Genomic DNA, 16,857 nt, shown 5'->3' with positions numbered 1-16,857 from the left:
TACATTGCCATTTTCCTCACTCTGCTATGTTATTCATTCTCTACAGTAATTAAAACAAGGATGCCATGAAAAATACTGAAATGTGTGGTTAGACGCAATGCCTTAATGCATGTACAAAATAATACAGAATTAAAATTTTATAGGTGACAATTTCTTGTATATCTAACTCGAGTGCTTCATTTTGCAAACTTATCATTGTTTTAATGTATTGGTGCATGTGATATCTTCCTTTTTCAAGTAAGCAAATATAGAAGTAATCCCCAGATGAGATTAACATCTTCAAATAGTATGTATTGACATCTTCAAAGATTGTCATCAGGGTAACAACTTGCAGATTCCCATAAAAATAGGTATACCTCTCAAATCCCCAACCAAATTCAACATCATTTCCACTCTCCCCAGTCTTGATCTATAATATATCACATATATATAGGTATGTACGTTATGTATGTACTATATATATGTCTGCAATAGCAAATGTTTTTGCAAGTTAGTAAAAACAATGAAAACCACTGAACAAGTGGTATGAATTTGGGAAACTTGCTCCAGTACTTACTGGCCTTCTGATCCTCTGGCATTGGCTCTGTCGGACCTAGGGGAAGCTTCTAGCAACTTCTCGCAGAAGCCACTCCTGTAGCCCCCCCTGCTACCAAAACCTTGCCACACAAACCCAATATAATGGTGAAAAATGTTTCCTTATATACAGTCTGGACATCTCTTGTTTCAGTTTATGTCCCTTGTCTCTCATTCTCCCACCGTGCAGCACTGTGAATCATACAATCATAGAATATCTGAATTTGGAAAGGACCCATAAAGATCATTGAGTCCAACTCCCTCCTCCTATCAGGACTAACTAAAACTAATTCATATGACTAAGAGCATCATCCAGAAGCTCCTTGAACTCTGACAGATTTGGTGCTATGACAACTTCCCTGGGGTTTGTTCCACCACCACCCTCTCAGTGAAGAACCTTTTCCTAATATCTAATCTGAATGTTCCCTGATACAAACAGACTATCTCTGTCGTCTTGCTCTCACCAGGCAAGTGCTCCAGCCCTTGTTCTTCCTGATGGCCCTATGGAGATCTCGCTCCACTTTGTCACTGTCTTTCCTATGTTGGGGGAAGGGGTGCCCAAAACTAGATGTCCAGGTGTGATCTAATGAGTGCTGAGTAGAGAAGGGTAATCACTTCCCTAATTGACTGTCTGTGCTCTTGTTAATAGAGCTCAGGATGCTATTAGTCTTCCTTGCAGGAAAACCTAGAGGCAGTGAGACTATGCCCTTTCCCCAGCTGAGCTTCAGTCCCCTTGATATTTAGCCAGGCATGTTAGTGTTATAAAAGGGAGGAGGTACATCTAAGAGTAGCTGCTGTCTTTGGCTACTTCACAGGCAATAAGTTTTCTCCCCTTTTTTTTGGCAACATGACCTACGAATCTGATTGTTCTGACCATTTAGTGGTAAATTATATGGTTTTTCTAAAGATAGGTCTCTAATGATCCTTTAAAATCCTTCTCTACAAGGGTTTCCAGAAATTGTATTTACACATTGTGCATCTCCTGATATGGCAGAACAGGCTCCAGAAGGATTATTGTGTTATTGGGCTTTTAAAAATGCTTATGAGAGAAGAAATTTTGCTACTTGATGTTAGGAGTCAATGCAAGAACCATTTTTTTTAGGGGTGACTCATATTTTTACCCCACTGTTGTGGTTTAGTCCCAGCTGGCAGCTGAGCACCATGCGGCTGCTTGCTCACCCCTCCCCCAGCAGGATGGGGAGGAGAATCAGAAGATCTTTCTGAAGGACCTTTCTAAAAATTCAGTGGCAGAGGTGATAGGGTTTCTCTGAAACTTTCCTGGCAGTTTTAGTTTAGATGTAGCTGATGGGTCTTGGACAGGAGTATTAGCAATCCAGTGGTGATTGTAAAAAGAACTGGTTTTCACTACATCCTATATTGAAAGATGTGAGGTAGCTAGACAGAAAATTTCAAGTTAAAGATCAAGTAAAGCATTTCTATGGGAGCTTCCAGCAATATTTAAAGGCTGACTCAACTCAGGTGAAATCAGGAGGTGTTTAGTTTGTTCCTTTGCTGAGATCAAATGGTAAGACCTTGTTGACTGATAGATTATTCAACTAGTCAAATGTAAACTGGGAACATTACCAGGTGCTTACTGGCTAATAGGTAACTGCAAAAGTAGATCCATTGCCATTGAATAATACCCCAGCTCATTACTCACCATAATGCTCCAGTTTTCTGTCTAGAGAAGACTGCTGTGAGGCTTGAGCAACACTTTTGCTCACATCTTCAGAGCTGCAGTGTTGATACCTCCTCATCCAGGCTGTTGGCAGGAAAAACTGCATGGACAGCCAGTTACTTGGATCTTTGGCTTCGAGAAGGGAGGACAGAGAGGGATGCCTGTTTATTCCATGGGCCTCCCTCTTAAAACTGCATCTGCTCTACTCAGTAAACCTGTTGTTTCACTTTGAGGCTAGGACCATAGCTTTTATGACCTCTCATAAACTTATGCTATTAGCCAAAGGTAGGGAGTACAGTGTTAATGCAAGAGTAAGAAGGTATGCTTGAATGTATATGCCTGTCTTTTTCAAATGAAAGCCACCCTGTGTCATCTGTGAGACTTGCTTTTGAGAAGGAAAATGATCAGGCAGGAGATGCTGCTGAATGCATTCCCAGTAGAGCCCAAGGCTGTAAGCTATGGCTGGTGCTGTTGTCAGGAGCAGGTGTATACCTGGCAGCAAATGCTCAGCAAATGCTTCATTTTTGAAGGACTCTCAAACTGTCTCTTCATTTCAGCCTGTCTACTGCGAGACACTGGTTTCCTAGGGTTGATTTGTGTTGCCAGAGCTTTGCAGGGGTGGGAAAAAAAGATGTCTTTGTCTGGAGTGCAGGCTGGTCCACGTTAGTCTTACCCGGGGTTTGTGTTCAGAAATATTGTTGGCACACAGGGACATTTCTGGCAAAGGTAGCAGAGGCAATTTTTATACTGTGTGATGGCCCCCTGCTGCACTAATATCTCAGACCCATTGTCATTCCAGCTAAAGTCATATACATTCTGGAAAATGAGGCCTTTTCCTGGAGCTAACATTAAAAAAAATAAAAAAAATAAACTGACACCAAAAATCTTCCACAAAGCTGAATGTGTTAGGTGCATTGCATTCTGTGTGGTTCTGACTTATATTGGCTCTTCTGATCCCCCAGAGAGCAAGTCTTCCATTGAGATAAAGAATGTCATTTTAGGTGGCCTGTAGATACAATATTCAGTCACTATAGGTGTTTCCACTGCTAGATGCGCTCCATGTCTGATTGGATGATTTACTGACAAGGTATGAAATTACTTATGGAAAGCACTAGTGTTCATCTCTCTCAATTGCAGAGTCAACATAAAGTCTGCAGTAATTGCCAGTTAATAAAGCTCCTCATATTGCTTAAGTGGCCAATAATCAAACTATTCATGCCAATGAATACCGTAATGGAAAATTTATTAAATTCACATTTTTACTTATATTGCCATAACAAGGAAGTAGCAGTAGGTATACCAGAGTCCCTTCAACATGAATAATGGAAGGCAAAGGAAAGGTTATGTTGGTGAGTGAAGGAGGGTCTAGAGATTTACCCGAGTCATGATGGAGGGAAAAAGAGCAAGACAGAGTGCTTTGAGACCATGCATCACATCTGCTGACAAAGGTGACCCAAATCTTATGTGTTCTGGTACTGTGGCACCAGCATTTGGATCCCCATGCTTCACATAGTCTTGTGTCCAAACTGGCACTCAGACCAGGCACTGCGTCCTGCAACACTGATATGCAACAACCCCTCCTACCCTTCATCCCCCATTGGCAACCATCCTCTCCTCACTCTCGTGCCCACCCACTGCCCTCACCCACTTGCCCATGTTCATTCTCAGTGCTCATTGCATGTATGTGCCTTGGCCCCCTTCAGCTCATCATCATGTTTTGACAGGTTTTGTGAGTTTTGACAATCCTGCCAGTGCCCAAGCTGCTATCCAGGCTATGAACGGCTTCCAGATTGGTATGAAGAGGCTGAAGGTGCAGCTGAAGAGGCCAAAGGATGCTAATCGTCCTTACTGAAGAATTGTGGGAACCACTGGATACAAAGCACTAGCACAGGTAACCTGCATGGGGAAAAGGGTGTTGCCTGTAGTTGTAGCCCCTCAAAAAGATTCAGCTCTGCAACTCTCTAGCTTCTGCCTTTTTTTTACTTGGGCCTCTGGCTAGAACCACACCCACCCACACATAAACCAGGAACTATTTGTGTGTGCATCACTTCAGAAAAAGAGATGGAAGGATACTTAACAAGGGATTGGCCAAGTTCCCCACCCCAGGGGCATCCTGCATCTCTAGAAAGTCTTTCTGGTCACTAGCATCAAGCCAGCAGCTGTCCTGATTGCCCTTGCTCAGCCAAAGTGAGCATTTCTGCTGGTTGAAGAAAATCTGCAATTAAGAGATTGACTGGGCTGCAATTTAATCCCAGGTGACTGATCTGGGACAGTATTAGTCTCAATAGCTCTGTGTTGCAAATGTTTCAAAGTAGTCTGTATCCAATTTCATCCCAGCATATTAACTTTATGTAAATATGTGTTCCTGAACTCTAAATAACACCTAATTTCTTTCTTCCCACACCCAAGAAATTAATAGAAGGATCCATGCTCACTTCTTGCTTAGTTACTCTTAACTTCTATACATAGATAAAACTCAACCAAAGCCAAGGAAGCTTTGTTTGAATGATGACCTAGACAAATCTGAACAAGGGTCTCATTATTAGACTCATGTACTTTGTGTTGTTGGAAAGGAGCCAGCTTGATACTCCAAGGGAACTTCTAATATATATATCAGTGTCAAAAATATCAGAAGCAGCAGCTTGTTTTGTTGGAATCCCAGCCTATCACCAATAACAAAAATGGAGATATTTCCAAAAATGGAAATATTTTCCACCACTGGCTGACTTTTCCATTAAATAATTCTTTGAAAAAAAATCAGAAATATAAAACCCTATGTGTTTGCTACAGAGACAGGAAGCGTCCCTGCTGTTAAAACTGTTCCACGCCAGAGATTCCCCAATAAACTAGCACTCGGTGGCCCTCAGCTACAACAAACATTTTGCACTCCCGAATTAGTGACAGAGAGATGGGTTAGGTGATCTTTCTAGGCCATTTTAGCTGTAATGTGTAAGATTCAGCGATTTTGATTCAGGCCTTTTTTGACCCATCTAAGGTACAGGCAGGAATTCCCTATCTTCAACCTTCCCAAAGAACTATGAAGTGTTCTAATTTTTCACTTCTATCTCTAATGTATTTGAAAAATGTATTGTTCCAGTCTTCAGAGCAGTATCCTTTCCACTGAGAATTAAGGAATGGGATCAAAATGTCTTTGAAAGAGGTGCTGCACTGAAGACAACAGATTAAGACAGAAACAGATTAAGACCCTTTCAATAAACATTAGGTGCTTATGCAAGATACAGCCTTCATAGTTTAGAATCTCCTTTAGATGTGACTATATGAAGATAAGTGTCAATGCATTTTTACCTCTTTTCTTTTCCTTGCTTATGACAAGGCCTCTTGGAAGTTTGAAACTAAAATATGTTTCCATAGCCAAATGCTTTTTGCTTCATCACACTGGGTTTTTTTGCTGCAGGTTTTGCTAGAGGAGAGGGGGACATGCATGCATGCAATTTTGTTAAAGCAGAGACTTTTATTTTTGTGTCGGGGAGACTTTTCAATAACATCTGCAAAAGGATCGAGGAATACAAGTGTCTCTGTAGTTTGGCACCAAGCAATAGCTTTATATCGTAGCATAGCTGTGATCACTGAAGATAAACTTGTTCCTTATGGTTGTATAAGAAACTGCAGAGCTATAGACACCTGTGTTGTTAAAGAGTCAGTGGTATGAGTATACGGTGTTTTCATTATCATGGATAATTATGATCTGCCTCTACCTTTTCATGATCAGGCTGATGTTGAGGTCTCAGCTTGTTTCCTATAAAAAGATTCCTCAGTAGTAGGACTAAGATTTTTGTTTGGGTTTTTATCCCCCACAATAAATTAGGTCCATATTCTCTTGTAGACTCCCACCTTGATGAGCCCATTGAAGATGTACCTGTCCTTTACCAGGAGAGAGTTCTCCAGAAAAAAAGTTTTGTGTGGTTTTTTTGCACCTAACAAAAGAGATTGGCCAAGTGCATGTGGCCCCAGGAGGACACTGAAGGATTTTATCCCAGGGATATTCCTGGCAGAAACACAGTAACTCCTGTATTTTTTTTATCTAGTTTTACTTTGGTCGCAGTTCTTCAGGGTCATTAATTCCAATTCGAAGCACATGCACAACCATACTGACATCAGAGTAATTACTCGTGTGCTTCAAGACGATGCTCAAAAAACTTTTTAATTGAGATGTTTCCAAGGAAGAGATTTGTTTTATTGAACTCCTTTCCAAAAATAAGAAGCTGTCAAAAAAAAGCACCAGCAGCACCCAGTTTGATGTAATCCACCAGAGTGTTTTTCCTAACTGAGAAAGAAAGATCTTCACTCAGTTTTAATTGTGATGTACTTTTTTTTTTTTTCATGTACAAATCTCCCTTTTGGGACACAAGCAGTCTAGGCCACAGTGATCTGAAGTCTTTTTTTCCTTGCAAATGCTCTAAAAGTTGCTGTCAAACACTGAAAGGGCTTCTGTGATGTGGCAGATAAGCCCACAAACTGTGGTAAGTAAAGCCCTGAAGAATACAGATGGCAAAATATTTCCAAAATTGTTGCCTCTGTTCTCTTTTTTCTTTAGAATTAAAAAGGTGGTTGTAGCCAAAAAAAAAAAAAAAAAGCTGGTGGAGAGAAAGCAAGAGCAAGAGAGGAGAATCATTTGAACTCTGCCAAAATCAATATATTTATTACAAATCCCCTCTCAAGACTAGGTAGCAAGGATTCAGAGGCACTTCATGTGTATTTCAAATAGTAAATGCACAAAATAATGAAGAAAAAACCCACCCTGAAATCCATATATCCCTTGAGTGGCCATTCCTAGGAGGCCTTAAGTACCCTGTGATATGGCAAACTTGCAGGTACAACCTGCAGTGCCTGGGAGTCTGTGTGAGCCTTATGTGTGGCCAGCACCATGGAGGAGTACTAATATGTGCAGAAAGACAAGCTCCTTTGATCCTCCCCGTGAGACCAGAAGTGACTGGTATGATTCCAGCCCTCTGCACAGGGTCTCCATGCCCAATCCATGCTAAGTCAGTAGTAGCCATGATAGGACAATATTGCCTAGAAAAACCCCATAATTCACAGCTCTTCCAGTATTAAGGACTTAACAGCACGGATGTATCCAGCTGATAGATCAGTAAAAGACATTGCACAGAAGAGCAGTGAAAAATCTTGTCCATTCCCCTTCTGTGGCTTCATTGTGGTGACTAATCATTAGAAAAGTGTTATTTACTACCTCAGATACTACTCTGCTGTTGTAGCTTTATTTAAAGCTAAAGATGGAGAGACATTTGGGTGGGACGAACCTAGAGCACTGACTGGCATGAAACTGGATGAGACAAAATGAGTGTGAGTGAGAAAAACTGAGTCAAAAGTGAAGCAGAAGAGTAACAAAAAAAAGGTCAACAGTAAGATTTTTTTTTCAGCTGTGGTACTAAGATTAGTAGCAAAACATTAAATAATGCATTGTCCAGATGACCTGCTTCTCTGAAATGCTATGGGAAATAATATAGGCCAAAGCTCAAATTAAAAAAAAAAAAGTTTTGGTCCACCTTCACAGTTTCTTGAACACGTGATTATGTGTGGTTTATTGTAGAATGTGTGAGATCTTGTTTTTGCAGTTGGCTGGAATAGGTGATATCTTTTCCCAGAGGAAATCTCTTTTTTTTTTTTCTTTTTTTATTGGAATGTATAGATTACCATTTTGGAAAACTGCATTTTCCTTTTTCTGTGTTTTGATAAGAGAAAAAAACCAAAATACCTCATTTTAAACTAAGCAGATATTATCAGCCAAAAACAAAACAAACAAGCAACATTCCAAATGCCCCTAAACAGAAAGATGTGAACAGAAAATTTCTGTCTGTCTCTTGTCATTTGAGATCACTTCAAATATGAACTTTAATGAAAGTGTATTTTTTACTGAATTTTGGGTTGTTTATCCCTCTCAGATAGGCTTGTATTACCTCCAGTGAGAGGCTATTCTGCAGTCGCATTGATCCACTGTTGCCTATGAAGCTGTTAATCTTGAGATTCGGGCTAAATATCCTTTATCAGGACGTAATCCCATTTCTTGTAGTTAAGCCTCCTACAATCATGCTATCCAATTCCTCTTCCTCCTACACAGATTATTGTCATTTCCCTCTTAATCATCACTTAGATCATTTAGGACTTGATTGCATTATGGAACTTTGCACTAGTATAATTACATCAAAACAGTACTCCAGCACAAGCTTTAACATGAGTGAATAAGGTGGGAACAAAATCAGCACAGCTTCATTTGGGAAGAATCTCTTTAGGTACTGGAAAAATATCAGCTCAGCCAATATTTTTTCCTTTGGATTACTTTTGCTTTTAATTTCCACTGACAATTGTGATTAAATTAAACATCCCTCACTCTGTTTGTAACCCAAACTTTGTGCTGTTGTGCTCATACATGAGAGAATGGAAGTGCATGTTAATGGGGGAGGCTGAAACAGAACTACTGAAGGTATTTGCAAAACTGACAAGGAAATCCTTTTCTTTTCTGGCTGATCATTTTAACCTGGCTGCCAATTTAAATTACTAATAACTTTATTATCATAAAATTCTCACGTCTGTTCTATAAACCACAGTTTCAATACCAGAGCATGCAAAAATCCCATTTTCTAATTATTGTAGTTATTCTAAGACTGGCATACAACATAATGCACTAACAGAAAATGACAATAATTAATTACTGAATTTACCACAAAATTACAATCAGAAATTACTGCTCTGAGACTGAATTCCATTCAGCAATATTTGGAACTTGTTCTTCCTCAAAGCAGGGCAGCTTTTCAGGAGTATTGCTGCGTTTGCATCTAAATGAGTCCATGTAGGTCACTAACGGACCCGCACTATTTGTCATGGGAGTGATAGAGCAGCACAATGCAATACCATAACACTTTCCTTCAGGTCAGAGCATGAATTATTCTTTAAAACCCATGTCCTCATTTTTTTTTAAATTAGATAATGTAATTCAGAATTAAATAATAGATATGAAAACAGCCTCCCATTTCTCATCCCACTGTGATGCAGCTGATCCTGCAAGTAAAATTTCAGAGGCTTGTGAGAACTTTTCCCAATGACTCAGATATTGCGGCTTACCAGTATCTGAAGGGGGCCTACAGGAAAGATGGTGAGGGACTGTTTATCAGGGAGTGTAGTGACAGGACAAGGGGTAATGGGTTTAAGCTGAAGGAGGGTCGATTTAGATTAGATGTTAGAAAGAAATTCTTTATTGTGAGGGTGGTGAGGCATTGGAACAGGTTGCCCAGAGAGGTTGTGGAGGCCCCATCCCTGGAAGTGTTTAAGGCCAGGTTGGATGAGGCATTGGGCAACCTGGTCTAGTGGAGGGTGTCCCTGCCCATGGCATGGGGGTTGGAACTAGATGATCTTTAAGGTCTCTTCCAACCCAAACCATTCTATGATTCTATGATTCTATGACTCAGCCAGCAAAGAGCCTGCTGAGTTGTTCCTACTGTTTAAAGACCAGGAGCTTGGTGTGGTTGTGCCACCTTCAAAGGCTTCCAACAGCAAAAGCCCCAGGGTTGACTAGACGGTAGTGATATATTCAGCCACTTGACCAACAAGATTACTATGGGATCTCATATGGACCATGCCATGTGAATTACCTGAGTAGGTCAGATTTAGAGACTTTCTGAGCTAAAGGGTGTGAGCTTTGATTGCGTCAGTTATTGGGCAATTGCAGTAAACCTGAAGGCAGTAGCCTTTGAAGGAACTTTATTATGTTCATCCAATACAGAGATTTGCTGGGCCAGTACACAAGGAACTGCAACTTGAAGAAAAACTGAAAAACGTAGGCAAAAGAAAGAATAGATGTTTTAAGCAGCAGTGATTTGAAACAAGAGCCAAAGAGATGGAAAAAAACACGGGAGACACTCATAGCCAAAATGTTTGTTGCAGCAGCAGCAAAGATTGACAGGATGTGATCCTCTGCTAAATAGGTACAAAGAGAATGAAAGAGGGGCAAGAGCCACAATGAAAGCGCCTTGTGAAAATTCAGGATGAGGTTTAAAAACAAGTGTGATCATTTTCCTACAGGACCTTCAAATAAGTGACAACTCAGTAAAATCTTTTGATACTGGGGAGACCAGTACCCACTAATGAGTGGACAGGAAAGAAGAATGTTAATTGGCAAATGCAAGTACTTGGGGAGAGAGCAAAGGGCAAGTCATTTGAAGCTTAGCGTGTGAGACCATAAAGGTCTAGGACTTCAGGCAAGAGATGTTCTTCTTAGACAACCCTATGTATCCTATGCTTGAAGACTGATAGATCTGGCTCTGGTGTGTTTAGTCAAAAGAAAACTTCAGCAAACATACTGTTTTTCCAGACAGAGATGATATGGACAGTATAGGCCAAAGGCAGGTTAGAACCCTCTGGCCCAAAGAAAAGCAAATTAGCAGAGAAGGCTAACGTGGGAAACTGGAAACTCCCAATAAAGTCAAAGTTACAGAGCTCCAACATTTGGTTCACAGGACTTGTGTAGCATTGATTACTAGACTAAAAATTATCTGGGTTTTTTGGGGTTTTTTTTGCCACTGACCTTTGAGAGCTACTGCAGAACTATGAATTGAAACTGTATGGGGTAGTGTGTGGCACGTACACTGTAGGTATAAAGAAAAGAGAAGCTAAAAACACTCAGTGAAATTTAATCTGCAGGGGAATACTGCTACAAGGAGTTGGTAAGAATCTTAATAAGGGTGTTAATTAAAACAATAAGTGCTCCATCAATGTAAGCACCTTAATGTGCTGTCCTTATGGTTTGGAAGTCCTATAGAGTCAGCTGCACTAGAACACTGTTTCTCATTCCCACAGTTATACCCAGTGATATATCAAATGCAATAATTGTATGTTTGAATAATTCATGGGTACTGTAACTTTGGCTGTATCTATACAAGTGAATAGCAAAACTCTGGTCTCTGAAGTGTTTGATTCAGCTGTAGCAGAAAATAGAAGTTTATGGTACAAACCCCATTTCTCAGGTGTCTTTCATCCTGGCCTGTGACTACAGTTAGAGAAAAGACAGCTTTAATTTCAAGTGGTTCATTTTTTTCCACTTAGCTGAGCTTCATCCAACCTTTTTGAAATATTGGGTAGAAGGGTGAGCTGGAGGGGAAAGGAGAACAGCAGTCAAGTCATTTCCCAACCAAGAAACACAGTAAATGAAAACGCAATGCTCCGTCTGGAAAGGTACTAACCACAACCATGATCAGGCAAAGTTCTCAGGCAGCGTTAATCACCAGCTCCTCTGAAGTCAGCGGAGTGACACTGATTTATGGCAGCCAAGGATTCAGGCCCACTATTACTTACTTAACTCTAAATGTTCTCCTAGCAGAGATGTTTCAATTATTTGCAATTCTAGAGGGGAGCCACAATGGCACTATTCTGGCCACTCTGGTCTTTTTAGAGCAGAGAGACTAGGGAATGAACATGCCTATCTCCAAACACATCTCTATGGCTTATTTTAAAATTCTCTTTATACAACAATGACTTACAAACAGAAGAAAATCTCTTGCATCCCTGGAAATCTGCAGTTGCACATTTAAGTGATCATCTTTAGAAAGCAGATTTATCCCATAACTGGGGGAGATTTGCTCCATCCTCATCGCTTCAGATGTCACCTTTTTTCCTGTGTAGGACAGTTGCTGGTCTGTCTGAAGTATTCCTTTTATGCAGTGCAGGGTAACTCTTAAAAATCTTTACAGCAATGAGATGTCTACCTATATGAGGCCCTGTCCTTGAAGCCAACAGACATCTTTTGGTTGATTTAGGTGTGCTATGGACTAGAGCACTGGTTATCATGGTAGAGTGCTGTAATACAATATCTGTCTTAAAAAGCAGGTTGTTCCAGAAGAAAATAGATTTTCATTACCTTGATTTCTAAAGATTTGGAAATGAAACCCACGGGCTGTGCAATCTGCTACAAATTTGTCTTTGCTGGATAAGATTCTCTTTTCTTTTTTTTTTTTGTTCTCTCTTGAAGCATCTCCAGTCATCAGTAGAGGTTATATCCCATCTCCTGTGACATATGACAAGTGATTTCTGTCTATGCTCTTTATTTTCCTATGTGCATTTCCTTGCGTAGCACACATTGCTCCACCATAGCAAACTGGGCTCTGGGAAAGGGACACAGGTAGGCAGCCCAACAACTGCTTCAGGAAACTGCACTCTTACATGTCAATTGTTAAAGCATTTGGTGCTTTCAGGAGAGTGTATTTGAGATTTTTCTGTCTTCTGCTCTTAGCTTTGTGTTGGGTTTGCATGGCAAGGTTTTGGTAGCGGGAGGGGCTACAGGGATGGCTTCTGTGAGAAGCTGCTAGAAGCTTCCCCTGTGTCTGATAGAGCCAGTGCCAGCCAGCTCCAAGACGGACCTGCCACTGGCCAAGGCCAAGCCAATCAGCACCTCTGTGATAACATATTTAAGAAAGAGAAAAAACAGTTAGAGAGAGAGCTTTTGCAGCCAGAGAGAGGAGGGAGAAGATGTAAGAACATCTGCAGACACCAAGGTCAGTGCAGAAGGAGGGGGAGGAGGTGCTCCAGGCACCGGAGCAGAGATCCCCCTGCAGCCCGTGGTGAAGACCATGGTGAGGCAGGCTGTCCCCCTGCAGCCCATGGAGGGAGGATGAGGGGGTGTAGAGATTCCACCTGCAGCCCGTGGAGGACCCCACGCTGGAGCAGGTGGAGGCACCTGAAGGAGGCTGTGACCCTGTGGGAAGCCCGTGCTGGAGAAAGCTCCTGGCAGGACCTGTGGATCCGTGGAGAGAGGAGCCCATGCCAGAGCAGGTTTGCTGACAGGACTTGTGACCCCGTGGGGGACCCACGCTGGAGCAGTTTGCTCCTGAAGGTCTGCACCCCGTGGAGGAGACTCACGTTGGAGAAGGTTGTGAAGGACTGTCTCCCGTGAGAGGGACTCCACGCTGGAGCAGGGGAACGATGAGAGGAGTCCTTCCCCTGAGGACAAAGAAGCAGCAGAAACACCGCGTGATGAACTGACCGTAACCCCCATTCCCCGTCCCCCTGTGCAGCTGAGGGGGGCACGGAGGTTGAAGCCGGGAGTGAAGTTGAGCCCGGGAAGATGGGAGGGGTGGGGGGAGGTGTTTTAAGATTTGGTTTTAGTTCTCATTCCTCTACTCTGTTTTGCTTGGTAATAAATTAGATGAATTCCCTCTCTAAGCTCAGTCTGTTTTGCTCGTGACGATAATTAGTGAGTGATCTCTCCCTGTCCTTATCTTGACCCACAAGCTTTTTGTTGCACCTTTTCTCCCCTGTCTAGTGAAGGAGGGGAGTGATAGAGCGGCTCTGGTGGGCACCTGGCCCCCAGCCAGGGTCAACCCACCACAGCTTACAAGGGCATTATTTGGTACAGAACTTGTTAGACAAAAATCCCATCAGGAATTCCTATAGGTATTTTTCCTGTTTCCCATGAAGACCAGTGTAATGCAATTTAGAGAAAGATATACAGGTCCTGATCAGGAGTAAAGTGCTACCTTGCTCCTGGAGAAGCATTCCTAAACTTAAACATGAATGTGGGAATTAACTTAATAGATGGCTTTGTTGAGGAGCACATGGACTGGCACCATGGTGGGCTTTGGGGTGTTTTCTCTTTCAGCGCAGCCCCTCTTCCTGACTGTCTGGCTTCTGGTAGTCACCAGTGATTCCTGGAAGTAACTCTGGGGTGCTGCTCTAGCATGAATTGTCCTGAGCATCTCAGGTAGCTGGAGAAGTGCTGGGCCTGCCCTTCACCTGGGAAAAAGTATGCTTTAATGGAGCAATGATTTGTGCCAGCTAAAGGCTTGTTGTGGGTTTTGGCCACTTATGCTCAGGGAAAATAAATCTGCTTTTTCTCTTCTGATCTTTCAAATTACCTCTGTAATTTTTCCCCAAGTTATGTGTGCTCAGTGTGTTCTGTCAATGTGAGAAGTGGTAGTATCACTCTGCTAGGAGTTTTATGGTTCACAGAAAGTAGGATTTGTATTGAGACAGACAGATGTCTGGTGCCTGAATCCAATGTATTACAGACATTGACTCAAAATTTTCAACACTAAAATCCCAAAAGATAGGCTATGGGGATCTGTCTGTAAGATTTCAGATGGATTTTAGCTCTTTTTTCTGATTAATACAAGCCTTTAAAAGTATATTATCCCTGTCCCTTTGCCCAAATAATTGGAGAAGATCAGAATAAAGAAGGATCAATAGCAAATAAGTAGTCTACATTTTTCTCAGGAATCTATGTAAATGATGTCAGACATGGCACACCGGGAAGGGAAGAATTCACAGCTGGAGGGGTGTGTGTTCTGTTTTGCATTCAGATAAGGACTGTTCATTGTGACAAAGGAGAGAGTGAATCCTATTACCCATGCAGTTAGTAAACACAGCAAAGTTAGCAGTGATGTTTATGTCCTACCGACAAGTCAGGTGCAGGACCACACTGAGATCTGGGCTCTCTCTATATGTGAGGGGGAAATGGAAAGGAGCAGAAGCGCCAGCTGATGGGAGCAGTAGGGATGCTGCCCTGCCAAGCTCCCTGCGGAGCCTGGAACTGCCTCCTAATGAACGTGAGCGGTTGGTCACAACTGGAGGTGAACTGTTCCCATTTGTGCTCCTCGGAGTGGCGGGGATCCACTTTCCATCAGAATAATCCAATTGAACAAAATGATTCATATTAGCATGCACATCTGTCTGAGGCAACAGCAGACTCTTGGTGTTAGTTTAATAAATGGCGTTCATTAAACTCAGCTGAAAATATAATCTGGAGGGAGTGATGGGGCAAACAGAGCAAGGAATAAGCAAAAGGAGTTAGCAATTATCAGATGTCATTTGTTCTACTGGTACCACGGAATTGGGGCTTGTTTGATGAAATTTTAATTTCATTTTGCTGAGGCAGAATCCATCAGAGAAGCTTATGCTGTAGCTATGATTCCTGTTTGTCAGACCTTGGTAGGGAATGGACATTTTTCTTTTCCCTTTATCTACCAAACAGAGCAACTGTATGCACTGAAGGAGCACAGAGCCCAACAGAGAGCCCAAGGACAGGAAAGATGGAGGGAGCAGCCTTGCCTTTACCATGAAAAGTCCCTTGCGTAAAGTTCCCTGTGATGCAGTGCAGAGAGCATGGACAGCGCCTTAGGACAAGGACCATTGATATTTTGAATGCAGCACCAGTCATAGCTATTCCCAGATCCTCTGCCATTTTTCCCTCCATACCAAGGGGGGGTGTGTGTGTTTATAAGTATTCCTCATCTGGCTTCAGGAGCACTTTACACTCTATAGGTGCCAGTGGAAAGGCTGGGATCTTCTTGATGACCAGGTCAGGGAAACTCCTAGCTGCTGTGCTAGCGTTTCATGGAGCACAGGGGAGGAAGCACGGGCACTGAGGAGCTGCAGACAGCCTACACATTCAGAGATCAGCACTGATGGTCTTGGGCTGCCACCTTCAGGCACAGCTCACACCCCGCTGCCAGTTCTGGCAGTTGCTTGGCATCAGCATTCCTAGCCATAAGTCTTCACAAAAAACACTGACTCCAGAGGGCCTGTTCTTAGGAGAGTCCCATTTCACATTGAGCAGAGACTGAGTTACAGCAATTTATGGTCAGCACTTGAAGATTGGCTGGAGAAGTTGGTTTTTGCAAGTTGCTTTGGTTTTGTTTATTTTTAACATCTCCCCACAAATTTTCTAATGGTCTTTGGTGTGCTCCAGAGAAAGCCAAGAAAGGCTTTTATATTTATAGACTTGCCAGGGCAGCGCTCAAGTCCCAGCCAGTCAGAAAAAATCAAAAGAATAATGAAGGAGAAGGGAAACCTTGCCCTTATATGCTTTCAGCATTGATTAGTTTGTTGATGGCAGGAAACTTTTCTTGTTCAGGGCAGGCTAGCTGTGAAATTATTTTTTCCCCCATCTGTCTCCTGTATTCCCATGGGGAAGGAGGAGCCAGTACCTGCCTTTCTGGAATGCTGCTTCAGAGGAAGTAACTGAATGGACTTTGGCAAGAGGCTAAGCACTTTCAATTTCCCTCAAAATTGTGTAAGAATCAGTTGCAGACATGAGCTGCTCTGAAGATGGTCAGAGGTTGTTCTTGCCCTGGAGATTGCAGGAGAAGGAAAGAGTTGCAGAGGTAGGCAGCATCTTTTTGACTTTTGCCATGGACTCCACCATCACTATCAAGTTTCATTCACAGCCATGGAAGTGGGTGAGACATGCACTCAATCCCACCTCTACCCCTATCCCACCACCATTCCTCACTCAGGTAAATCCCTAGCCCTTAGGCACAGGGAGGAGCATAAAGGCTTAAGCTAACATGAGCCTGTCATTTGTGACAGGTGAAAAACTGGCTGAATTTATTGCAGCACAGAAAGCCTCATCTGACATCTCACTGGCAGCCCATGTGACATGAGCTCTTGGGTCTCACCTTGGTTCCTATAACATACAAGCCTTGAGTGCTAGCCAAGTTTGTAAGTTCATTTAAGAGCTGAGGACTAGAAGAGGAATGAGAGCTGAGAACCTGCTGCACCCTTAGGGATAGCCTCTCTAGACACATTGGCCAGTGACAACCTCACTGCCAAAGTCTATTCATGGTCACCTTTCACAATGTGTT

At 42.3% G+C, this 16,857-nt stretch overlaps 1 protein-coding gene across 1 annotated transcript in view; it reads left to right on the top strand.

The window, feature by feature from the left end:
• LOC104638526 (CUGBP Elav-like family member 4) overlaps positions 1 to 16,857 on the top strand; it is a 396,138-nt gene that overhangs the window by 364,190 nt on the left and 15,091 nt on the right. Inside the window, exon 10 of the mRNA XM_075739073.1 lies at positions 3,976 to 4,142. Within this exon, the coding sequence (XP_075595188.1) occupies positions 3,976 to 4,103 (128 nt within the window). The 3' untranslated portion in view covers positions 4,104 to 4,142. The remainder of the gene's footprint in view (positions 1 to 3,975; positions 4,143 to 16,857) is intronic.

The sequence above is a fragment of the Balearica regulorum genome, chromosome W, assembly GCF_011004875.1.
Source record: "Balearica regulorum gibbericeps isolate bBalReg1 chromosome W, bBalReg1.pri, whole genome shotgun sequence".
Classification (NCBI taxonomy): domain Eukaryota; kingdom Metazoa; phylum Chordata; class Aves; order Gruiformes; family Gruidae; genus Balearica; species Balearica regulorum.
The sequence above is the reverse complement of the archived record's forward strand: the minus strand, read 5'-3'. Positions and strand labels throughout refer to the sequence as shown.